General features: G+C 35.4%; 1 protein-coding gene across 1 annotated transcript in view; it reads left to right on the top strand.

Annotated features, from left to right (window-relative positions):
* ROCK2 (Rho associated coiled-coil containing protein kinase 2) overlaps nucleotides 1-25,759 on the top strand; it is a 172,029-nt gene that overhangs the window by 141,658 nt on the left and 4,612 nt on the right. Inside the window, exons 14-27 of the mRNA XM_026454699.1 lie at nucleotides 1,195-1,355; nucleotides 1,718-1,902; nucleotides 7,550-7,619; nucleotides 8,246-8,349; nucleotides 8,516-8,702; nucleotides 10,917-11,010; nucleotides 11,105-11,199; nucleotides 11,987-12,166; nucleotides 12,347-12,515; nucleotides 14,639-14,709; nucleotides 15,315-15,403; nucleotides 15,806-15,884; nucleotides 16,953-17,214; nucleotides 17,304-17,517. Of these exons, the coding sequence (XP_026310484.1) occupies nucleotides 1,195-1,355; nucleotides 1,718-1,902; nucleotides 7,550-7,619; nucleotides 8,246-8,349; nucleotides 8,516-8,702; nucleotides 10,917-11,010; nucleotides 11,105-11,199; nucleotides 11,987-12,166; nucleotides 12,347-12,515; nucleotides 14,639-14,709; nucleotides 15,315-15,403; nucleotides 15,806-15,884; nucleotides 16,953-17,214; nucleotides 17,304-17,517 (1,960 nt within the window). The remainder of the gene's footprint in view (nucleotides 1-1,194; nucleotides 1,356-1,717; nucleotides 1,903-7,549; nucleotides 7,620-8,245; nucleotides 8,350-8,515; nucleotides 8,703-10,916; nucleotides 11,011-11,104; nucleotides 11,200-11,986; nucleotides 12,167-12,346; nucleotides 12,516-14,638; nucleotides 14,710-15,314; nucleotides 15,404-15,805; nucleotides 15,885-16,952; nucleotides 17,215-17,303; nucleotides 17,518-25,759) is intronic.

The raw sequence follows: 25,759 nt of genomic DNA, 5'->3' as shown, positions 1-25,759 counted from the left end.
GATCCTATGAGTAGGGTACTATTTTGTAAATTTTCTCCGTTTTCTATACCATTTTGCTTTTTAAAAGAGCAAAGAAGCATTGTGAGTGTTTCCTTAGGTCATTAAAAATTCTGCGTAAATAATAAAGCACTTACCAAGTGCTTGCCATATGCCAGGCAGCATTTAAGTGGTACACATGTATTAAATCTTCACAACCTCCCTAGGAAGGTAGGTGCTGTTATCCCTATTCTAGAGATAAGGAAACAGCGGTGCAGAGAGGTGAATCACTTGCCCAGCCAAACAGTGTTAGACCCAGGGTTTAAGCTCAGAAAATTTGGTTCCAGAGTCCTGCCCTTTACCACCTCCCTAAAACATAATTTTCAACATCTGCATAATAATGTGTTAATATGGAAAGTCCTATGGAGATCATGGAATCTACCTGGATTGTTTTAAGGTAAATGTAGTAACACTGAGAGACACAGAATAGCAGTAAAATACAAAAAAAGCTTTATTTAAAGATGTAAGCATCTTGTAGAACATAAAGGCAGAACTATCTTGCTTCCATTAGAATAGATGTAATATTGCAGAGTGTGATACATTTTTATGCTCTGTGAATGAAACTCCTAATTTTCAAGTATGAAATTCTTGACATTTCAAATATATTGAGAGTAGTAGTGAAAATATTAAATTGAAAATTAAGACCAGGCGCAGTGGTTCACACCTGTAATTCCAGCACTTTTGGTGGCGAGGTGGGTGGATTGCATGACGCCAGGAGTTTGAGACCAGCCTGGCCAACATGACGAAACCCTGTCTCTACTAAAAATACAAAACTTAGCCAGGTGTGGTGGTTCACGCCTGTAACCCGAGTTATGTCTGGAGACTGAGGCATGAGAATTGCTTGAATCCAGGAGGTTACGAAGAACTGAGTTTATGTCACTACACTCCGGCCTGGGCAACAGAGTGAGACTCTGTCTCAAAAAAAAAAAAGAAAAGAAAATTAATAGAGTATAAGACAGCATCATTTATTATAATTTTTGTTAGTATGGTGTCATATATTTAATGTGCTTTTATTTTTAAATTTATGATTAAAATATTAAATTGAAAATCAATACAAATATAAGGCAGCATCATTGTAATTTTTATTAGCACTGTCATATATTTGAAATGCTTCTTTTATATGTAAATTTATGATTATGTCCATTTTTATTATACTAGAAATGGAGAAGAAGCTCTTGGAGGAAAGAACTTTAAAACAGAAAGTGGAGAACCTATTGCTAGAAGCTGAGAAAAGATGTTCTATATTAGACTGTGACCTCAAACAGTCACAGCAGAAAATAAATGAGCTCCTTAAACAGAAAGATGTGCTAAATGAGGATGTAAGTATTAAGCGTATTAATGATTAATAATAAACTAATGAATTAATAAGTTTATTCACGAAGGTCTAGTGATGGTTTCATAATTTTAAAGTTTTTCTTATAATAGTCTACAACTTGTTGGTTTAACTAAATTTTGATCCTATACTAAAGGAATCATAATTTAAACATTTTTAAAGTTATATTTACCTGATTATATTTTATTTTAAAAATACAATTATAATATTATTAGAAATACAAAAAAATTTTTAGTATGAAATGAATTAGCTACCTAAGAGTAAAAAAATCTGTTTTACATCACCATATTTTATACCAAGAAATAGAAATAATTTACTTATATACCAAGTACACAATTTATTTCTTAGGTTAGGAACCTGACATTAAAAATAGAGCAAGAAACTCAGAAGCGCTGCCTTACACAAAATGACCTGAAGATGCAAACACAACAGGTTAACACACTAAAAATGTCAGAAAAGCAGTTAAAGCAAGAAAATAACCATCTCATGGAAATGAAAATGAACTTGGAAAAACAAAATGCTGAACTTCGAAAGTAAGTTAATTGATTGAGATGTTTTAATATGCAGAATTATCCATGTATAACTTAATTTTGGTGTATCTGTGGGTTTTCTTTTGAGCATTTTACTTGCCTGACCACGTTTTCTCTTTCTTTCTGTATAAGTAATGTGTTGAGTGTCACTGTTGTCCTTCAAGATTATATTTGTTTCCCCAACAGTTTTTACCGCTGCTACCTAATTACAGTGTAATGATAGAGGAAGTGTTAGTGATGAGGCAGAAGGAAATATCTGGGATTTTCACACCATGCTTTTAGATTCCTCCTCAGGGCTCTTTCTCAAGCTTATTGTCTGTGTGCCTGTTGTTTGTTTCCTTAGTTTCTTAGACTTGGAAATGTTTGACTGTTAAATAAACAGCATGTAAATTTTTAATCGTGTCATAGGATATACTCTAGTGCTCTACTTGATTTACTTATAAAGTGGAAAACATATTGTTAAAATACTTTAAAAATATTATAGGCGTGGTGGTGCACATCTGTAGTCCCCAGCTACTTGGGTGGCTGAGGCAGGAGAATCACTTGAGGTGAAGTGAGATTGTGCTGTGATCATGCCTGTGAATAGCCACTACATGCCATCCTGGGCAGCATAACAGGAACTCAACTCTAAAAAAGATAAATTTAAATATATAGTAGATATACTATTAAAATTTGTCCCATTTATTCTATTAGTAGGTGAATTACTTCTTCCTAATCATGGCCAGAGGTCATATTGGATCCTAGTTGTTTGATGAAAGACAGTGTGATAGAGTGGAAAGAATAAAGGCTTTGGATCCAGACAGAGTTGTGAATATTGGTTCTGTTACTTACCACCTAACCAACATTGGGCAAATGATTTAATTTCTCTAAGCCTTTTTATCACACTTGTGAAAGGGAGCAGTAATCGCTTCCTTGTTAGGGATCTTCTAAAGGATAACAATGGTTTATTTAAAGCATGCATCATATGAGAAGTGTTAGGGACTATTACTGCTAGATCTATTACTGTTACAACGACTACAGCTACTACTAATTTATCCTCATTGTAACTGTCTGCTTTATGCATACCTGGTGACAGGTCAGTAAGATTGATACTGTCTAAGAAAGGATGCTCAAAATATTCAAGTAGACTTTGTTTTTTTGTTTTTGTTTTTGTTTTGGCTGATCTGTTTATTGCCAGGGTAAGCCTAGACCTTCAACTTCATGAGATTTAAACTTTTAAAATTGGAACTAGAAATTGGAACAATAATCAGACATCTTTTTCATTGTGTTTTTTTTTTTTTTTCCTGTATATTAGCTTTATTTTTGTCTCTCATTTCAGGCCAGCTTTTTATTCTAACAATAGTGTTTATTCAAATGTAAGAGCTAGTTAATCATCTAGGTTGTGTTTCCTTCCCACTTCTAATAATGCTTTGTTTATACCTAGTGTGTATGCCTCTTATTTTCCTTGTAAGTGAATAACGTTCTGTTGTTTCTTAATCCCTCTTTTCCTTACCTCTCCCCACCAAAGACACCCATGTTTTCTATCTTAGCCACCTAATAGGGTTATAGAGGAAGTGTTCGTAGGGTTAAAATTGAAGGGCAAAAATCATTTATTTATATTTTGTTCTCCCTAGTCCTTTTTTTTTTTGAGATGGAATTTCGCTCTTGTTGCATAAGTCGGAGTGCAATGGCGTGGTCTCAGCTCACTGCAACCTTCCCTTCCTAGGTTCAAGCAATTCTGCCTTAGCCTCCCAAGTAGCTGGGATTACAGGTGCCCGCCACTATGCCTGGCTAATTTTTGTATTTTTAGTAGATACAGGATTTCACCATGTTGGACAGGGTGGTCTTGAACCCCTGACCTCAGGTGATCTGCCTGGCTCTGCCTCCCAAAGTGCTGGAATTACAGGTGTGAGCCACTGTGCCCGGCCCCCAATCCTTGATTAAGGTTTTACATATACTACATCCTCAATAAATGTTGTATGAATGTTTACATCCTCTTAGATGTAAGGCATTGTAGTAGTTACTATGAAAGATAGAAAGATTAACCAGATACATTTCCTACCCATGAGAAGCTTACTAGCATTTTATCATTAGTTATTCAGTGAGGAAGATAAGGCAGGTACATAAGTAATTGAATGCAAGATTTAAAAAAAAATACATGGAATGGGAATTTACATATGAAGTGCTATGTTGGCTTCTTTTTTAAATGGCCAACATATGTATCTCTTCTTTCTTGTAAGATTCCAGAAAAACTCTAGTAAAGGAATTTTTAAAATGTATAAACCCACAATAAGTAAGAAAGAGAATGGGTTGGAGGGCAAGAAAGTTCTCTAGCGAATGAGATGGCAGTTAGATGGAAGCCTTGTGACTGATGAAGTAGAACTAAAGAAGAAAGGAGTATATATAAGGCCAGGGGTATATATGAAGTGGGATATAGATGGAAAAAAAGTATTCAGAGCAAGTAAGGCCTGGAGTAAGCTGTGACACTAAATGAACTAATCTGCTGATCATACTCTATCATACATACATACATACATACATACATATCATACATACATAATCTTCTGATCATACCCTTGCAGATATATCTGCAGCCAGGCACCTCCCACCACTAGGGTTTTTATCAGAGCATTCTCCTCTACAGAGTAATTGGGTACAACCTCTGGGGTAATTAGAACAGCTAATATGGGGTGAAAAGCCTTTCTCACTCTGGCATTTAGGGGTCCCCTTGCTTAATGCTGGCTTTTAAAGCCTCTCATCTTAAACTGAAGCTTGCCAGTGAGAAAACTCCTACATACATAGAGATTAAAGTTTTTCTCGCCTCCTTTGAAAATAAATAACCAAGTATCACTAAGCACTCGAGGAAAGCCTGCAATCTGAAAGAGGAAGATTATGATAATGAAAGAGGAAAAGTGCCCCTGGAGGGAACATGTATCAAGCAGTAGAAGAGAACTGCTAAAAGTTCTGGAAAAACAAAAGCACTGTAAAAAGCTACTGGTAATTAGTATTGATCAAAGATTTCAAGAGATACTGCTTTCTTTAATTGAGAACCAGATACAATGTAAAAGGAACAGCCAGAATAGGAAAGAGCTCTTGAAGATGAATAATTACTGCCAATATAAATCTGTTGGAAGAGTTCAAAGGAAAGTCAAAGAAATTTCCTAAAATGTAGAACAAAAGAAGAAATGACATGGAAGGTTTGAAAGACATAGGTAAGGCACAGAGGGACTGTTCTAAGAGATCTAGCATCCAGCAAATAATTCCAGCAAGAGGAGGAAATTAAAGAAATAATAGAGAAGAATTTCCCATAGCCGAAGGAGAAATGTCTTTAGACTGAAGGGACTCCACAAATCAATGAAAAGGGATCTACATCTAGACATATTGTCGTGAAATTTCAAAAACAAAGACAGGATGGGAGTGTTAGAGTTCTCATCTAATAAACTGGGGAGATTGTAGTTTGTGGTTGCTCTAAGAGGGAAATGGGGGGTTCATTATACCACTTAGATGAGTGATACAACTATATTGGGAGGTGGGGAGAGGTTGGGGAAGACAAGAGAGCTAACTTCAAGTCTGACAACAGGGAATTGGCAAATAATATCTAAAACTTATGTCAAGAAATAACTGAGATGTGGAGGTAACCACCAAAAGACAACACAGAAATGAAACAGTTATTTCTTATAGGGGAACAGGATTAGTAGGGGTGGAGAGGTATGGCATGAGGAGACTTCTACTTCTCGTAATTTCTTCCTGCTGTTCTGTACTCCTCATTTGTAACCATGTGCCTATTACATGGTTGCTTTCTGAAATAATACTTTCTGAAAATTACTTTTCTTAAATACCTAATAAATATTAGGTTTTAAAAGTTACATATAAATGAAAGATATCAGCTCTTGAAGAAGAAAATCTACTGTGGTTTGCTACAAGTGGGCTTAACTGACAATGATTGGACAGTTTTGAAACTTGACCTTTCATATATTTGTTAAATAGCATCTCTCACATCTTTGCCTCATGGAGAAATAAGAATCATGAATTCTCAACAGTATACTTATCAACAATAAAATACAAAAATGACACAGTTAAGTGACAGTGAGTTATAACTTCCTTTTTTACCCGCAAGTTTAAGAGCCAGTGAGTAAACAAAGTGACCAAATTATGTTAAATGGGAATGAGGATAAACCTCCTAAGCAGTATGCGAACTGGAGAGACTGGGGTTAAATCACGTGCTCTCTCTGAGTCTTCCTGCATTGTAGATTTTTTAAATACCCAAGTGGTATTCATATAGCTTCCCATTATAAAATACTCAAGACTATATTAAAAAAAAAAAAAAGATAAAGCAGTAGAAGCTCTCCTTCATGAATGCAGACATTTTCCTCTCTCCAGAGGTAGCATGTCAACAGCTTGTTATTTCTCCTTCCAGACTGTTTTCTGTGCCTTTATCCATATATCTGAACAAATATATATGAGGTTGAGTTTTCTGTACATTTTATTTTTTTTTTTTGGCGTGTTTTTAAATTATATCATACAAATTGTTCTCCAACTTGCTTTATTCCTCCTTAGTTTTGGTTTGGGATAACTATAATTTTTATGTTTTTAAAATAAGGCCAGAATTTAATATACCATTTCAACCTAGCTTCTTAAATGGGTTGCTGGGCTTGCTTTTATTTTATTTATTATTTTATTCCTTTATTGAAGATTAACGTAATACAGAAAAAGTACACAAATACTAAGTGTGGAGCTGAGTGAATTTTTACAAAGTATACAAATCTGTGCAGCCACCATCCATGTTTAGATCTAAAGCCAGCACTTCTCACCTCCCCAGAAGCCCCCTCCCAGGCATTCTTCACTCCCCACTAAGATCACCAGATTTGAGGTGCTCTCTGGATTCTTACACTTGGTTGGCATAAATGGCTGATCACAATGTATGTGAATGTGTGATTCAATGTTGATTTAGTATAACACTGGTCTCAGAACCCCTTTAACTCTTAAAAATTATCAAGGGTTCTGCTGGCCGCAGTGGCTCACGCCTGTAATCCCAGCACTTTGGGAGGCTGAGGAGGGCAGATCACAAGGTCCGGAGATCGAAACCATCCTGGCTAACACATTGAAACCCCATCTCTACAAAAAATACAAAAAATTAGGCCGGCCGAGGTAGTGGGTACCTGTAATCCCAGCTACTCGGGAGGCTGAGGCAGGCGAATGGCATGAACCCAGGAGGCAGAACTTGCAGTGAGCCGAGGTGGCACCACTGCCCTCCAGCCTGGGCGACAGAGCGAGACTCTGTCTCAAAAAATAATAATAATTATTATTATTATTATCAAGGGTTCCAAATGAGTTTTTGTTTTTGTTTGTTATATCTAATGATTTGTATTGTGTTAGAAATTAAAACTGAGAAAACTTTAAAACACAGGAACACACAAACACATATTTTTTTGACCATCAGAATGACATAATTACAAGTCATGTGGCCTCAGGAAAAGTACATATGGTACATAACGAGGGAATGAGACTTTAAAAAAAGCCATGGTGCTCGGTATTATGAAAATGATTTGACCTCATGGGTTCTGTGGAAGAACCTCAGAGACTCCCAGGGCTTCCCCCAGACCTTACCTTGAGAGCTGCTCCTTTAAAATGTGTGTAAATTAGTTAAACCTTTGATTTATTGTCCTCACAGAGAACGTCAGGATGCAGATGGGCAAATGAAGGAGCTCCAGGATCAGCTTGAAGCAGAACAGTATTTCTCAGTAAGTTCCAGACGCATTAATTTGCAAATAGCAAACAGTTTTGGATGGGATGTTTTATTTATACCATACAACTCATATAAAAAGAGCAGCTGGGCAAAAGAATGTAGATAGTTGAAGAGAAATTTATTATTGCTAGAAAAATAATTCTAAGCCCATAACGTACCTGATGAAGCCGATTAACAGCATTGTTTTCAGGAAGAAAATATTTTCATAAGGCAAGAAATAAAATTATAATAAAATTATCATTTTTAATAGTGCTTTTTTGAGATCAGTTTTAGAAATATGAAGTAGAAACTCCTGTTTTATTGATTTAAGCCAACAACATTTTTTGTCTAAATTCTTAATGTTTTTCCTTCCCTCCTTATTCATTTTACCTATCTATGCTATTAAATGAGAAATATCACTATGATATCCAGTTGAAAATCATGCTTCTTAATTACTAGCTGAATTTGTATTAGTTAATTGATGACTAGAAATAGGAAAGTTCATTAAACTATTCATTTGCTCAGGGACTTAACAGTAAGAAGATATATGTATGTGTTCGTTCTCCTTTTTGTCTGGATAGCTTTTGAATGTGAAGCAATATTCCTGATGATGATATACATTTTATTTATTTTGCTATTTAGACCCTTTATAAAACACAAGTTAGGGAGCTTAAAGAAGAATGTGAAGAAAAGACCAAACTTGGTAAAGAATTACAGCAAAAGAAACAGGAATTACAGGATGAACGGTAAGTATGAGACCCTTGTCTCTTTTTGTTCATAGCTGTATATTTTGCTCCTAGAACAATGCTTGGTAATCACCAAATAAAAAATTATTGATGAAGTGAATTAGACAAAAACTTTCACTTAATAGTGAAAACTGAACCATTAAAATGATATATTGCTAAAATGTAGGGACTCCTTGGCTGCCCAACTGGAGATCACCTTGACCAAAGCAGATTCTGAGCAACTGGCTCGTTCAATTGCTGAAGAACAATATTCTGATTTGGAAAAAGAGAAGATCATGAAAGAGCTGGAGATCAAAGAGATGATGGCTAGACACAAACAGGAACTTACCGAAAAAGATGCCACAATTGCTTCTGTAAGTCAAATTCTTCGTGCTTTTTTGGATTATAATTAAATTGCTATATCTTAAACCTTCTTTAGACATACTAAGATATCACAGATCTAAATGAAAAATCATATATGCTGACTACAAGATTTTTTATCTAGTTAACTGTCATCTCAGTGTTGTCAGAGGGGCTTACTAAAAGTGACTTCACTGTTAATGAATTCAAAGTTAAATGTCTAAAGTGAAAGGGTCATTTTTTTTTCTTTTTAAATAGAACTTAGTTCAGAAGAATCTTGAGACTACCAGGAAAACAGTTCCATGCAGATTGAAAAAATTGCAATAAAAATTTCAGAGAGAGGTCAAATATCAAGTAGTTAGGTTTACCCTATCAATTAACTAGACGTATTGAAATGCTGCAGTAATTAAAAAGTGTGGTATTAGAACAGGGATATTCAGTCCTGTTCAGTGGAAATGAAAAAGGGAGGCCATAAAGATTTTTTCACATACAGGAACTTGGTATATATGATGGGGGTGGCAGTATACAAATCACAGGGAAAGGACACATTTCATAAATGGTTTTGGAATAACTGTATTTTTATGTGGAAAGGAATAAAATTAAATCCCCACTACACCACACACAAAAGTAAAGTCTAGCTATCTTAAGGACTAACTATGAAAAATAAAAATTTTAAGCTATTAGAACAGAATCTAAAAGTTGCATATGACAGAGGACAGCATAAACAAATGACAGAAAGGAGATATTTGTAATATATTTATTAAACAAGAGATTTGTATCTAGAGTATATGTAGAATGTCTGTAATTCAGTAAGATAAGATTAAAGAATTTGGAAGAAAACTTAGCTAAAAGAGAAAACCTAAATATATAAGCACATACTTAACCTCACTATTGTTGAAGAAAAGCCTAGGTAAAACAACTTTGAAATACCATTTCGTACCCATCACGTTGGCAGAAGTTTAGTGGCTGACAATTTCAAGTGTCTGAAGAATGTCTAGAAAATGGCATTCTTATTCACTATGGGAAGTATAAATTTGGTATGGCATAGTACAGTAAGTAATATGACAGTTTCCAGTAAATTTTAGGCATTCACATAATGCAGTCCAAGAAAGTCCACATTAAGATAAATACACTATAGAAACTTCGGCACAATGCTTATAGCAGCATAAATATATTAGCAAAAACTCAAATATCCATGAATGAATGAATGCATGCATTAAATGTAATAGAAGATGGAACTATTATGTCACTTAAAATGAATTAGTTAGGTCTTCATTTGTATCAGCAATTTAATACTTTAATATGCTACTGAGTGAAAACAGTTACAGAAAGATAAATTCAGTAAGATTGAAAATCACAGCCTGGCATGCTGGCTCATGCCTCTAATTGCAGCAGTTTGGGAGTTCAAGGTGGGAGTATTGCTTGAGCTCCAGGAGTTTGAGACCAGCCTGGGCAACATAGTGAGACCCTGTTTCTACCAAAAAAAAAAAAAAACATGTAGCCAGGTGTGGTGGTTCATGCCTATAGTCCCAGCTAGCTACTCATGGGAGCTGAGGTGGGAGGACCCTTAGAGCCCTGGAGGCTGGGGCTACAGTGAGTGGTGATCGAGTGCCATTGCACTCCAGCCTGGGCAACAGAGCTTTGAGACCTTGTCTCCAAAAAGAGAAAAAAAAAAAAGAAGAAGAAGAAAATCACATACATAAAGCCACGCCATGTATTGTTTCATGTGTATGTAATGAAATACAGTCATGGGTGGAAAGGGGAAACACATAATTTACAATTAAACTTCCTTCACACCAGGTGCTTTGGCCCATGCCTACAAGTAATCCCAGCACTTTGAGAGGCCTAGGCAGGCGATCACTTGAGGCCAGGAGTTTGAGACCAGCCTGACCAACATAGTGAAACCCCTTCTCTACTAAAAATACAAAAATCAGCCAGGTGTAGTGGCACATGCCCGTAATCCCAGCTACTCAGGAGGCTGGGGCAGGAGAATCACTTGAAACCAGGAGGCGGAGGTTGCAGTGAGCTGAGATCATGTCACTGCACTCCTGGGTGACAAAGCAAGACTCAGCCTGAGTGACAGAGCAAGACTCTCACAAAAAAAAAAAAAGGAAAAATAAAATAAGAGGTTTAACAGTATTCTAGAATGTTTCTTATTTGAATCATTGTTTTATAACATAAACTGTGTAAATTGGGATGTGATTATTTTTTCCTCTTTCATTTCTTAGCTTGAAGAAACTAATAGGACACTAACTAGTGATGTTGCCAATCTTGCGAATGAGAAAGAAGAATTAAATAACAAACTGAAAGATGTTCAAGAGCGTATGTATTAACAAAAATGTTTATTTTTCATATACCTAATGTTTATCAGCTGCTGTAATTACCAATGTAATTTTAACTTTTTTCCATGTTTCAGAACTGTCAAGATTGAAAGACGAAGAAATAAGCGCAGCAGCTATTAAAGCACAGTTCGAGAAACAGCTGTTAACAGAAAGAACACTCAAAACTCAAGTATGTATAATAGAATCTAAATATGATTTTGAATTTTGTCTCAGTTTATCTGTTTTACATTTTACTTCAGGCATTACAAGTTGGTAGCATAGTCATCGAATGTACCAATATTTGTGAAGTCACAATTATCTGGTTTTTGCCAGGTTGGGAGAAGTTAGATTTGATTAATATTGTTCAATTCTATAGCTACTAAAAGTTTTCTTAATTTTTCCTTTTGGAATCACATTCTCTTTCAATTTATTGTTGTAATTTAATATGTTTTTCTACTTTTAAGAACTGTTGGGATTGACCATTTACTGACAACCTGAAAAGGGTCAGTTAGTTCACTCTCTGCCAACTCCTATAGTTGCATATGTGTTGCATGAACAGGTGGGGTACTAGGTACTCTTCACTGTTGTTGGACATAGAATATTTTATTAACGTGATGCCACTGCAGAATGTTCTTCCTCTAGAATAAAAGCAGAAAGGTCTGCCTATTAAAGTCTCTCTTAGAACTAAAAAGTCATAATGGTAGAAAGCAACATCAGATCAATTCTATAAATGTTTAAATTATAATTCTCAGAAAACATGAGTAAAAATCTAATGGCGAATTGGATGGAGAAGGATGATGAGTAGTAAAGGAGGTGTATTATTTAAATATTATAAAAAGTGTTTCTTTGTAGCCCTGTGTGTAGGGAAGGAGAGTATTTGTGATTGCATAACTTGTTGCTGTTGATGAGATACTGAGAAACCATACACGTAATTTATTTTATTTATGTATTATACTTATTTTTACATTTTTTTTAAGGCTGTGAATAAGTTGGCTGAGATCATGAATCGAAAAGAACCTGTCAAGCGTGGTAATGACACAGATGTGCGGAGAAAAGAGAAGGAGAATAGAAAGCTACATATGGAGCTTAAATCTGAGCGTGAGAAATTGACCCAGCAGATGATCAAGTATCAGAAAGAACTGAATGAAATGCAGGCAGTAAGAATACTTTTTGGACTCTACTGAAGACTTCTTTTTAAGAAGTAGAATTATTTTCATCTCTGTTTGTTTTACTGGTTATAGACCATTTCTATTATTTAATAATTATTATTGAACCCAGAAGCAAAATGTTGAGTTGTGTTGCATCCAATTAACTTATTGTAATTAAATTTCTTATAGCAAATAGCTGAAGAGAGCCAGATTCGAATTGAACTGCAGATGACATTGGACAGTAAAGACAGTGACATTGAGCAGCTGCGGTCACAACTCCAAGCCTTGCATATTGGTCTGGATAGTTCCAGTATAGGCAGTGGACCAGGGGATGCTGAGGCAGATGATGGGTTTCCAGGTAGGGATTTGCTTTCAGCAGTACTATTTGTCTTAAATATAAATCAGTTGATTGTTTTAAGTCTTGCGACTGACTGCTCTGAAGGAAAAATGTATTTTCTTTAAGGGAAAACCTACTCCTTGGAGTAAGGATTCAAGTAACATTTCAAGCTTATTTTATTTATTGATGTGTTTTACAAAGTTTTTCATAAACATACAAAAGAAAAACTCCACATGTCTAGTTTTTAAATTGTTATATGTTAGCTCTATTTTTAAGCTTTCATTTCACTTTCTCTTCTTTCTGCATTCTTACTTCCTTTTATGTTGGGTGTTTAGTTCATATCACTCAGTCACACACTATGGAATCCATGTCATTCACCTACCAACGTTCCTCTACTTCTCTCAATATTGCCACTAAGCCTTCCAGTTCTCACATGCTCCTTGACTCTGATTCTGACTCAGAAGAAGAATCTTTGCCTTACTTACCCATTTCATCGGAACCTAACGGTACAGGTGATATCCTGAAAATCTTTTCATCTTTGGAGTTTTTCTCACTACCCTTAATTTTAAGCCTTTTGAAGTTTTTTTTATATAACATTAACTAATAACCACTAACTCTACTATGTTGTTGTAGACTCAGTTAAAAATAAACTGCTGCATGAATAAAGAATTTGTTTTTAAGGTATTTTCTCATGACATTGCTGTTGTAATTGATAGAGGCCAACTTGCGAGAAATGGAGTAATACATTATATTGCTTAAGAGCGCATGGTTTCATTGCTTGTTTTAGCCATTTTCAACCAAGAAGAAATTCTTCCTGAAGTTTTATAACAAAAGTGATGGTACAGAAAAAGTATTTTGACTGATTCAGAGGATAAACTTAAGGTTTTTACTGAGTACTTACTGACATTATCCTAGGCATATGTTCTTCATAAGAAACATGAAAGAATTTCGCCTGGTCATTACCCTGAAAGAGATTACAGTTTAAATGAAAAAACCAGAGAGTTCCTTCATTCAGAGTCAAAGAGGCAGCCCTATGTGATCTTTCAACACTGCAGTTTCCTCATCTAAATTAGGGGAATTTATGTAAAGCATCCAGCACAGTTGATACATAATAGAAGTTAAATAATTGATAGCTACTTTTACTATTAGAATAACTTCCCCAAATGCTATTTCACATATTTATTTCATTAAAAGGCATTGATCAAATGTCATTAAAACAAATTCCAAGGATTCATACACATTCCTTAGTTGAATTACAATGTTACTGATTTTGATATTTTGGAATTTAGAAATCTTTTGATTATTTTGCTGCTTATTAACCAGATTTTATCTAAAATGTACATAATTGGTCAGTTGTGATGGCTCACACCTATAATCCTAGTACTTTGAGAGGCTGAAGCAGACAGATCACCTGAGGTCAGGAGTTCAAGACTACCCTGGCCAACATGGTAAAACCCCATTTCTACTAAAAATACAAGAAGTAGCTGGGCGTGCTGGCGCGTGCCTGTAATCCCAGCTACCTGGGAAGCTGAGGCAGGAGAATCACTGGAACCCAGGATGCAGAGGCTGCAGTGAGCCGAGATTATGCCACTACATTCCAGCCTCGGTGACAGAGCAAGACTTCATCTCAAAAAAAAAATAAAATAAAACAAAATTTACATTATTTTATTTTATAATAGTTATTCTAAAAGTTCATTTTCTCTGAACACGTAATTATAAAAAATATATGTACTCCTTGAAAATGTGCACGATGTGGCCCTCTTCTAAAGGAAAAATCAAGGAGTCTGAGGCAGGTGTACCAGTGAGAATAGAGAGTTGCTGCTGCTGCTTTTTATTATTATTATTTTTTTTTTTTTTGGCAGCTTTTCTGATTACAAATGCATGAATTTAATCAGTGGAACATTTGACTTTATAAAACTATAGACTATCTCTTTCCAATATGATATAACCTGGATTTTGTTTTGCATTGCATAACTTTTTACTGCTGATCCTGTACTATTACTGTATCCTAGATGATGTATAGTGATAAATTCTAAAGGATATATTTTATTTGTTTTATAAATTTCGTATTAAAATGTTATTAAGTTCTTTATTATCTAAGGAGAATTGTTATCTTTATTCTCATATGTTGTGCCTATTTGTAGAATCAAGATTAGAAGGATGGCTTTCATTGCCTGCACGAAACAACACTAAGAAATTTGGATGGGTTAAAAAGGTAATTGATAGTTTGGAATATGAGCCTTTTGTTTTTGTTTTACCTCTAGTCATTTGGCTTTTCTAGTTGCAGGATATACATGACTGGTACTTTTAGACACATAGAACTTGTTTATATTTTAGGATTTGAAATGATATGATTTTAATTATCTTTGTAAAAAATTTTTTGTCCTCATATCTTGTTAATAATAAGACAGATTTTATTGTTAGGAAATTGTTGATTTTGATACTTTTGCTGTTTTGGTGGGAAAAGAACTGTGAATCTAGTAAAAAAGACCCATTTATTTATTTTCCTCTCTTACTATGATTATTGATGTTATTGTGTTTATTTTTGAGAAGGTTATTAATGATGTTGGATCCCAAAGCTAGCTAAATCCCAAAAAATATTTTACTTTACTTCTCCCCACAGTTTGCTTATTTAAAATATCTATTAATATAAACAAAATGTATTGTTATTTTAAGGAAGACTTTCCTAAAGATATATTAAGTACTTTTTAGTTACTTAGTATGATTTTTATTGCTAATATAGAATTTTTTAAAAAAAAATCAATAAATAAGGTATATAAACACTTGAATTACTGATTTCTTTTCTCCCTGTTTTAACAGTATGTGATTGTAAGCAGTAAGAAGATTCTTTTCTATGACAGTGAACAAGATAAAGAACAATCTAATCCTTACATGGTTTTAGATATAGAGTAAGTGTTTTTATTAGAATATTTAGAAACTGTATATTTTCTTACCTTTTGAAGTATAAGAGTAACAATGCAATTTATTAGTCATAGTATAGCTCCTGCTGTACTATTGTTACATTTTTCTGTGATTTGCTTCATCCGGATGAAAGTCTGGGATACAGGGTTAGCTGAAACATCTTTATTTCATGGGCCTTTGATACATTATTTTTTGAAACTAATTAGAAAATTTCTGACAGAGGTTTGTAAAAATTTTAATTAATTATATAATTAATAGAACAAAATATTCTGAGTTCCTAACATGGGTCAAAGTAGTCAGTGTTTAACTTCTGACATAAGTATAGAATAATTACTATATAATTTGATCCTTGGGTGATATTTTATTCCTTTATTCAAAATTTTTTATAGCAAGTTATTTCACGTCCGACCAGTTACACAGACAGATGTATATAGAGCAGATGCTAAAGAAATTCCAAGGATATTCCAGGTAAACATAGTTTTGTTTATATTTGGTTGGTTGGCTTTGTTTTGTTTTTTTCACATTTAGAAGTTCTCAAATGATGTGACATATTAAATATCTTCATTCTTTGGCCCTCTTCAGGTTACCTTTCTGTTTCAGTCCTATTTAAAGATGGTTTGTTGCTTTGTGGCTTTTGTGCTTAATTCTGTTTGGGAACATCTTCATTCCTGTCTCCATTTTATTTGTTAAAGCTTGTAGTGTGTTTGTATCATGTTTCTGGTCTTTGCTATATTTTTGTTTAAGGTTGGTTATGACTTTTTAAGCATGAATTTTTTCCCTTCTGTTTTTGTGTAATCTCAGCTCTCTAGAAAGTTAGAAAAGTCAGTTATGGAGGTAAATTTTGTACCTTGTAACCCTTTTACCTCCAATTTAAAGTGAAGCCACATTCTTCCCCCTACTACTTCCATTTTAAAATTAGTCAAACCAGCAATGACTTACTGATTTCCTTCTATGTAAGAGCCATTGTGCTTGGTGTACTGTGTGGAAGTTGGCTCCTTGTTTTCTGGATGCTTGTCATGCTTATTTGGAGTATAATACACAGCCTTTCCTTTCTTTTCCCCCTCAACTCTCAAAATACAGGACTTTTAAAATGAAGCTGTGCTTATAGCTGTTACCCAGTTTTCTGTTAAGTATTACAAAACACCAATTAGTATAATCACCACATTTCTTCAAGTGATTGTTTTGAACAGTCCCTCCCAGAAAAACTTTCTAACACCTATGAAGTGCACATTTGCCTTTTGCTGACCTATTTTGATAGTACTGCTAAAGCATGGGTGTTACAAAGAAAATAAGGAGGCAGCATTTGAAGAGGATCGGTTCTTTTGAAATGCAAACCAAAGTGACTGTCTTAATGACTTTTCTTACATAAGCTTTTGATTAAGTTTGCGTAATCAAGAGCTTAAGTTTGTATTTCAGATACATTTTCTTCTCTTTGAATAATTTAGGCTAATGTTATTTTACTTACACTATCAGAATTGTTACTACATAAGAAATAGCATGTTTGGAAATCATTTATTGTTCTTTTGACATTAATAGATTCTGTATGCCAATGAAGGAGAAAGTAAGAAGGAACAAGAATTTCCAGTGGAGCCAGTTGGAGAAAAATCTAATTATATTTGCCACAAGGGACATGAGTTTATTCCTACTCTTTATCATTTCCCAACCAACTGTGAGGCTTGTATGAAGCCCCTGTGGCACATGTTTAAGCCTCCTCCTGCTTTAGAGTGCCGCCGTTGCCATATTAAGTGTCATAAAGATCACATGGACAAAAAGGAGGAGATTATAGCACCTTGCAAAGGTAAATGGTAAATTACTTGCTCCATCGATATTGGTTATGTTCAGATCATTTTAAGTACATTAATTTTTTTTTCAAATTTTTCTTTATAGTGTATTATGATATTTCAACGGCAAAGAATCTATTATTACTAGCAAACTCTACAGAAGAGCAGCAGAAGTGGGTTAGTCGATTGGTGAAAAAGATACCTAAAAAGCCCCCAGCTCCAGACCCTTTTGCACGATCATCTCCTAGAACTTCAATGAAGATACAGCAAAACCAGTCTATTAGACGGCCAAGTCGACAGCTTGCCCCAAACAAACCTAGGTAATAAATTAAAATGTGGTAAGAAAAAAAAAAAAGTCTATTAAAATATTTTGCTATTTATATTCAAACTACAAATTTTCCTAGTTAGTTTTCCTTTGCTTGGTATTTTAGTGAACTGTGGAATACCAAATGTTTGGAACTGTTTTAATGTGCATGTCATATTCATCGATTCAGATGAAAGTAATATAAATTTATTTACTAAATCACACACATACAGTAAATTCAACTAAAAATCTTTAAAGATTTTTGTTGTGTTTGTTTGTACAGTAAATCCTCACTTAACATTGTCCATAGGTTCTTGGAACCTGCGACTTTAAGCAAAACAATGGCAGGTCCTGGAATTAAGTTGTTTCCTTCAAAATTGTTTTGTTATAACCTTGATGAGAAGAAAATGGTTTTGTTTTACTTCATTTAGCTTAAAGTTGTACTTTCCAAGAACCTATCGATGATGTCAAGTGAAGACTTACTGTATAATGATTTAATTTTCAGCTTTTATGAGCACTTGAGTAATTTAATAACTTAAAAGATAGAATTAACATTGTACACAGACCTCACATTGTCAAGTGCACACACTGTGTTTCATATTATAAGCTTTTATTATGTTACATGATTTGGGAGGCAGGTTTAATATCAGCTTAAGTTTTAAATCTATAAAACAGTAACTTGAGTGTGATTTTAGCAGCAACATAGACCAGCTTTAAAAATGCAAGTGTGAGCTAATGGGTAAAAGTGGCCATTCCTTGGAATTGAGGTAGAGTTAGGAAAATGGAGTAAGGTCAGGGTTGATCATTATGCACCAAAACATTTTGATGGAGCCATTTTCGGATAGCTATGTGAAAGTCCTTTAGTTAAATATCTTGATTCACAATAGCCATTTCTTGACTTACTAACTACTTCAGCATTTATAAACATGGCTATCCATTGAACATGAAACAAACACAAGAATTTGGTTAGCTAAAGGAAAAAGCATATACTTTTATCAGGTATCTAATTTCAGGTATCCTTTTGGTTCCCTGACACAGGACCTTCAGTATATGAATATTGATGTGCATTGGTTGTATTGTCGGAAATCTGATTCTGACCACAAACATCTTAGATGAAACTTTCTTGAAACTAATCTCTCAAGGAAATAATTAGAATGACAAAGGCAGAATTGGTGTTTCAGCAGTGAAAATGTTTAATATTTTGTGTGAGGTATGATAAAACTAAACAAAATTAGTTTTGTTTTTGACTAAAGCTTTAGTCAAAAATTATTATTATTTTTATTGACTAAAAATATTATTATTGATTATTGACTAAAGCTAAAGAAACTCAGAATTCAGAGATACTGAAGGCCATTTCATGTGCCTTCTGTAAAACATCTGAAAATTAAATTTATATTATTAATATTGTAGAGCTATTAATGCTTAAATGGTATTTTAATACGTTATAGTGTATAGTGATTTCAGTTTCCAAAGTACTTCTCTATGTATTCTTTCCTCTCATTTAACTTCTTATGTATCATCTCCTATGCTCTTTAAAATAGTCCTGTGGAATAAAACAGGTATTGTTATACTTGGTTTTGATTAAGACTCCGGAAGGGGTTTGTCTGGATCTAGAATTATAACAATTCCAAATATCCTTGTGATGTATTTTTTCCTTTTGTGCTATTTGACATATTAATGATTTTACTACATATGATAACATATATCAAATTAGTTTATGAGGCATGCTCCCAATTATGTAACAGGCTGTTTTTATGTACACTGACTTACAAATACCTTCCTTTCCCAGTCCAAATCAGTGTTATGGTCTGTTTGAAAGTACATTTACTTCTGATTTTTGTTACTTTTTTTTTTTTTTTTTTTTTAAACTTCTGGCCTTGCCCTGTGAATCATTCTTCAGTGATTTTTTTTTTAATATATTTTGTCATAGCGACGGTAAGTAGTAGGGATTTCTTTCTCTCACATCTGCATGTAAATAAAACTAATATCAAAACTGAGTGTAAAATGTGTAGTGTACATTTTGTGAAAAAATTTAATTCTTTGAAATTCTAAACATAAAGATGGTCACATTTATAATATAATTTGGATTTTGTTGTGCATCTGCAACATTATTTCCATTGTTTTTGGTATTTGAGTCTCCATTGTTTCATGTACTCCTAGCATTGTATCTGTATCTCTTACATGAATCAATCAACCTGCATTATTATTATTATTATTATTATTATTATTATTATTATTATTATTATTTTTGAGACAGGGTCTCACTCTTTGCCCAGGCTGGAGTGCAATGGCATAATCATGGCTGACTGCAGCCTTGACCTCCCAGGCCCAAGTGATTATTCTCCCACCTCAGCCTCCCAGAGTAGCTGGGACCACATACATGCACCAGGACACCTGGCTAACTTTTTTTTTATTTTATTTTTTGTAGAGATGGGGGTCTCCCTATGTTGCCCAGGCTGGTCTCAAATGCCTGGCCTTAAGCAGTCCTCCCACCTTGGCCTCCCAAAGTGCTGGGATTACAGGCATGAGCCACCATGGCTGGCCAGTATTCCATTCTGAATGTCACATTTTAAGAGTCACTTATACAAATTGAAGGGTATATAGATAAGAATAACAGAGGTTGCAGTATGTCATTTGAAAGTATACAAATGTAGCAAGCAAAGGAACTCAGGATATTTTGTTTTCTAAAGACATTATTTGAAAGTATGAGAGATCATAAATAGCACTAAACGGCTAAAGACCTTTTTCTTGGAAGATGTATTAGAAGAAGAACCAATCAGAAAGGCAAATCGTGAATCTCATTGAGTAGCATGGTTCCAGGGAGGAATCAAGCCTCAGGCTGGATGGCTTTTAACATTCTACTGGACTAAAGCCCATTCAATATACAAATGGGTGGAACTAGTAAAGGGTCATCCAAGAAAATGGAGGCACAGAATTGTGGTGTGTCTCGGCAGTGATCTGATATCTAGCTCTTTGTTTGAGTTCGTTTAATATTAGTCTTAGCATTAGTCAGTCTAGCTTTAGTTGAACCAATTTGACATGGTATCCTTCTTAAAACAAAGTTTGGCTTTGTTAGATACATCAAATATAAAGTGAACCCATAAATGTTCACTTAACCATTTTTGGTAACTTTTCCTCATGGTCATCTGCCATTACATCTTTTCTTTTTTTTTTTTTTTTTTTTTTTTTGGTGAGATGGCGTCTCGCTGTGTCACCCAGGCTGGCATGTAGTGGCATGATCTCGGTTCACCACAACCATCCACCTTCCAGGTTCAAGCAATTCTCCTGCCTCAGCCTTCTGAGTAGTTGGGATTACAGGCATGCGCCATCACGCCCGGCTAATTTTTGTAATTTTAGTAGAGACGGGGTTTCCCCATGTTGGCCAGGCTGGTCTTGAACTCCTGACCTCAGGTGATCTGCCCGCCTCGGCCTCCAAAAGTGCTGGGATTACAGGTGTGAGCCATCACGCTCAGCCTCTCCTCTTAACTCTGTTTTCAGCACTTCTTTTTTTTCTATAGTGGTGAAGTTTTATTAAAGTAATAGATAAGTGTTAGCTATTATTATACTAGTTTATCCGCAGAACCACCCTGTGAGGTAGCTATTAATATATCTCCATTTAACAGATGTAGAAACTAAGGCACAGAAAGCTTGTGTACCCAAGGTCACCCAGCTAATAAGTGGCAGAGCCATGACTTTAGATCCAGATAATCTTGTTCTGGAACCTTGACTTGGAACTGAAGTAGTCACTGCCTCATTGTGATAAGAGTAGAACTTAATTAATTGACAGTTCATGAAAATAATGTGTACAAATGCTATTCTACAGGAATTTTTTTTTTTTTTTTGGTACTTTTGAGTTAAAATTAAAATGCCATACTGGAAAAGTAGGAAATTTGTGAATAAAATGCTAATTTTTGATGAAGACAATTTGGGGAATCCTAATTTGTTTCAATGCAAGATAAAAATATACCAGTCTGGGCCGGGTGCGGTGGCTTACGTCTGTAATCCCAGCACTTTGGGAGGCCAAGGTGGGTGGATCACCTGAGGTCAGGAGTTCCAGACAAGCCTGGCCAAGATGGTGAAACCCCTTCTTTACTGAAAATACAAAAATTAGCTGGGCGTGGTGGCAGACACCTGTAATCCCAGCTACTTGGGAGGCTGAGGCAGAGAATTGCTTGAACCCAGGAGGTGGAGGTTGCAGTAAGCCGAGATTGCGCCACTGCACTCCAGCCTGGGCAACAGAGTGAGACTCTATCTCAAAAAAAAAAAAAAAAAAAAATTAGATACCAGTCTGGCTAGAGGGCATTTCTCTTTAATTATTTTTCTTTTAAATATTTTTTTTAAACGCAGTATTTAATGCATGCAGAAAAGTATAAAGCAAAAATGCAGCAAACGCTCATTTATCGAGTTTTAAGAAGTAAAACATGGCAACACAGTTAAAACTTAAGGGAGGAAGTAGCTATTGTGTCATTATTATCTTTGCTCTTCTCCATTTCTTTTTTTTTTGTTTAAGACGGAGTCTCGCTCTGTCACCCAGGCTGGAGTGCTGTGGCCAGATCTCAGCTCACTGCAAGCTCCGCCTCCCGAGTTCACGCCATTCTCCTGCCTCAGCCTCCCGGGTAGCTGGGACTACAGGCGCCGCCACCTCACCTGGCTAGTTTTTTGTATTTTTTAGTAGAGACGGGGTTTCACCATGTTAGCCAGGATGGTCTCGATCTCCTGACCTCGTGATCCGCCCGCCTCGGCCTTCCAAAGTGCTGGGATTACAGGCTTGAGCCACCGCACCCGGCCGCTCTTCTCCATTTCTAAATGTTAGAAAGTTAACAGTCTACTTGGGAAAATAATGAAGTTATATACAATTTGATGTGTCAAAAATAAATCCATACATGAATATATACCTGATCTTGAATTGGAGAAGAATTTTCAAATAGTAAAAGCAAAGAAAACAAAGCCAAAGATCAACTACCCCAAAATTGAAGCCTTGTAAATTTAAAAAACACCATGTCTTTACAAAATATATGAGAAAGATGAGATAGTATCTTCACATATGAAAAGTTCTTATAAATCATTGAGAAAAAAGATTGTCTCATCCCTATACAGAATTAGTGAGGTGTATGCAGGCATTATTATGGAAACAGCTGTTACATGTAAAAAAAAAAGAAGGAATCAGCCTGATTACAGTAGTCCCCCTTTATCTCAAGGGATATGTATTCCAAGACCCCCAGTGGATGCCTGGAATCAGGAATAGTGCTGTGCCGTACATAGACCATTTTTAAAAATCTGATAATGAAGACCATTAATAAGTGACTAATAGGCATGGATATGCTGGACAAAGGGATGACTCACATCCCAGGCAGGACAGAGTGGGATGGCACAAGATTTCATCACGCTGTTCAGAATGTTGGGCAGTTTAAAATTTCTCAATTGTTTTGAGGTTTTCAATATTTTCAGACTGTGATTCACTACTGGTAACTTGAAACCATGGAAAGTGAAGACAAGGATATGGGGGGACTACTGTATTAAGAAATTAACATTAAATTAAAACTATAACATAAAACCATTTTTCACCTGCCACACTGGCAAGGGTTAAGAAATGAAATGGGTACTTTTGTGGACTGTTGGTAGAACTCTAAATGCATTCTTTCCAAAGCATCTTTGACAATAAGTTTCACAGGCCTGAACTATATCCCTGTTGATTAGTTAATGTTGGAGACAGTCAAGCAACAGGCAATTACAGTACTTTGTAAAATGCTGTTTATGATAGAGGCATGAACAGAGCGCTGGGGGAAACGAGGGAAGCATGGAGAATTCTACCTGAGGACATTAAGAAAGATCTCAAACAATGGAGGATGGATAATTTTACAAGCAAACAAATAAGGGAAAATCAGTTCCAGGCAAAATGTCATGTGCAGAGGTACAAAGTTGTGAGAATTACTTATGTATTTGTAATTTTGTGTTGGGTTGGGGTTGGGAGAAGGCAAGGGCAAGGTGTGGTAAAAGATGATGTGACACTGGAGAGAAACTCTGAACCCAGCTGAAAAGCTCCATGTACATTGCTCTCAGGAGTTTTGATTTATAAGTAGAAGTCTTTCAATAAGGGATTGGTATTCAGGCTTAATGAGATCCTGAACTGAGTACTTGACAATGAAAACGGAGAAAATAAACCTGGATTCGGAAAGATTTCTTCAGTTGAAATAACTAGAATTAGATGACTGATTCGAAGGGATGAGGGGAGAAGGTGTAAGGGAAGTCTCATCATGCACTGCACTCGTATCTAGCGATTCAACTTTTAAATTTGAGATTATGACACTGGCACACACTTCAAAGGTTTTGAAAGGATACGCAATGCAGCTTTCTCCTAACCTATGCTAAAGCTGAGGTGTGGATGCCCTGGAAGGCCTGCTGATCATAGTCTCCCAAGCAGTAGAGCTGAAACCCTAGCTATAAGCTACATTATATGTAAGTCTAGAAAAATGAGTGTGTGCCAGGTTGTGATATGCATTGAGTAAGTAAGTATATCTGTTTGTGTGTTTTCTCAAATGCTGTCCTATGTTTAGCACATTTTAAAAGAGTAATTTGAGTCGCTGTATTTATTTTAAATTAGAGTAATCGTCCATTAACCTATTCTGTCAGTGTTTCTCAGTGTTAACCAGCTATATCAGAAATCACCTCAGGTTTCTTATTTGAAAATGCAAATATTTGGGCCCTTTTCAGTCATATCTAAATCTCTTGGAATGAGGCCTTATAAAGAGCAGTAGGTAAATCATGTACACTAAAGTTTCTTGCTTTAGAAGTGTGTAAATAAGAACCACTGACAATAGTGATTATAGGTGAGACTTTGGGGACCAGATCAGTTCCTTGGCACGGATTGATTCATGAACACCACAGTTTTAAAAATGAAAAAGTTACTCCTATTTATTTATTTTTATATTTATTTATTGAGACAAAGTCTCGCTCTTGTCCCCCAGGCTGGAGTGCAATGGCACGATGTTGGCTCACTGCAACCTCTGCCTCCCGGATTCAAGTGACTTTCCTGCCTTAGCCTCTTGAGTAGCTGGGATTACAGGCACCTGCCACCACCACGCCCAGCTAATTTTTGTATTTTTAGTAGATACAGGGTTTCACCATGTTGGCCAGGCTGGTCTTGAACTCCTCACCTGAGGTGATCCGCCCGCCTCAGCCTCCCTGTGCTGGGATTACGGGCATGAGCCACTGCGTCTGGCCCAGTTACTCCTATTTTTAAAAGCAAAGATGATAGGAATATTACAGTTAGGTTATTGAATCAGAAAGAAAAGACCACATATATCCTAACTCTAAGTTCAATTTAGCCAAGATGAGTTGATAATGCTACTTATATACTTGTGGCTTTTCCCTTGTCCCTAGTTTTTCATATGCAGGACAAAGCTCTTGGTGACACATTGAGCAGGCAGGGTCCTACTGAAATTCAGAAAGCTGCTTTCTTATTCTGTTACTCCCCTTTTACCCCATGGTTTTTGGTGCTATAATGGAAAAACCAAGCTGACAATCTAACCACTTTGGTGAAGGGAACATTGACAAATGTGCTTTCATAATTCTCAAATCAAACTGGGCATCAGGATGGTTACATGTTTATCTTGGGTATGGGAGTGAGGAGGGAGAAGCAGATTGTTTCTTAATATCCCAAATATGATCGCTGTCTTCAGATATCTGGAAGGTGTACTTGGCCAACGTGATTATATGCATTTATATATAAAGGGCAAGGCTTCCTTGTGTGCATGCATCTTAATTTTAATCTTGTTATCCATGAATGGAAAATTAAAATGCTTACAGCACATTCAAAGTATGATTTCTAAGTCATAACATTAAGTTACAGTTTCTAAAGAGTGTTAGAGTATAAATTTACAAACCTCCTATTGCAGATTGCTTGATTTGGCATTTAAAGACTGGGATTGGTCATTTGATGATGTTGATGGTGGTGGTGATGATGATGACGATGTTTTTGATTTCTGAAGAAATAAATGGGGTAAATCAAAAAGTGGAAAATCAGTTATTTTAGTACTTCAACGTAGCGCATGTGGTTTGCACTTGGGCTTTCATTATTTTTTATTTCTGAAACTTGTTTTTAATAGTATATAGTTAAAAGTAGTCTTCAAAAAGTTGCTAACTGAAATTTACATGTTAAGTGTAAAAGTGAAATGCTATGTTCAGATTCTTCATTGGCTATAAATTTTTAATACAATTAGAATTTATCTTAGGAATGAGATATAGCAATCACAAAAGGA

Source organism: Piliocolobus tephrosceles, chromosome 15 (genome assembly GCF_002776525.5).
Source record: "Piliocolobus tephrosceles isolate RC106 chromosome 15, ASM277652v3, whole genome shotgun sequence".
Lineage (NCBI taxonomy): Eukaryota > Metazoa > Chordata > Mammalia > Primates > Cercopithecidae > Piliocolobus > Piliocolobus tephrosceles.
Note: the sequence above shows the minus strand (reverse complement) of the source record. Positions and strands in the feature narration are given on the sequence as shown.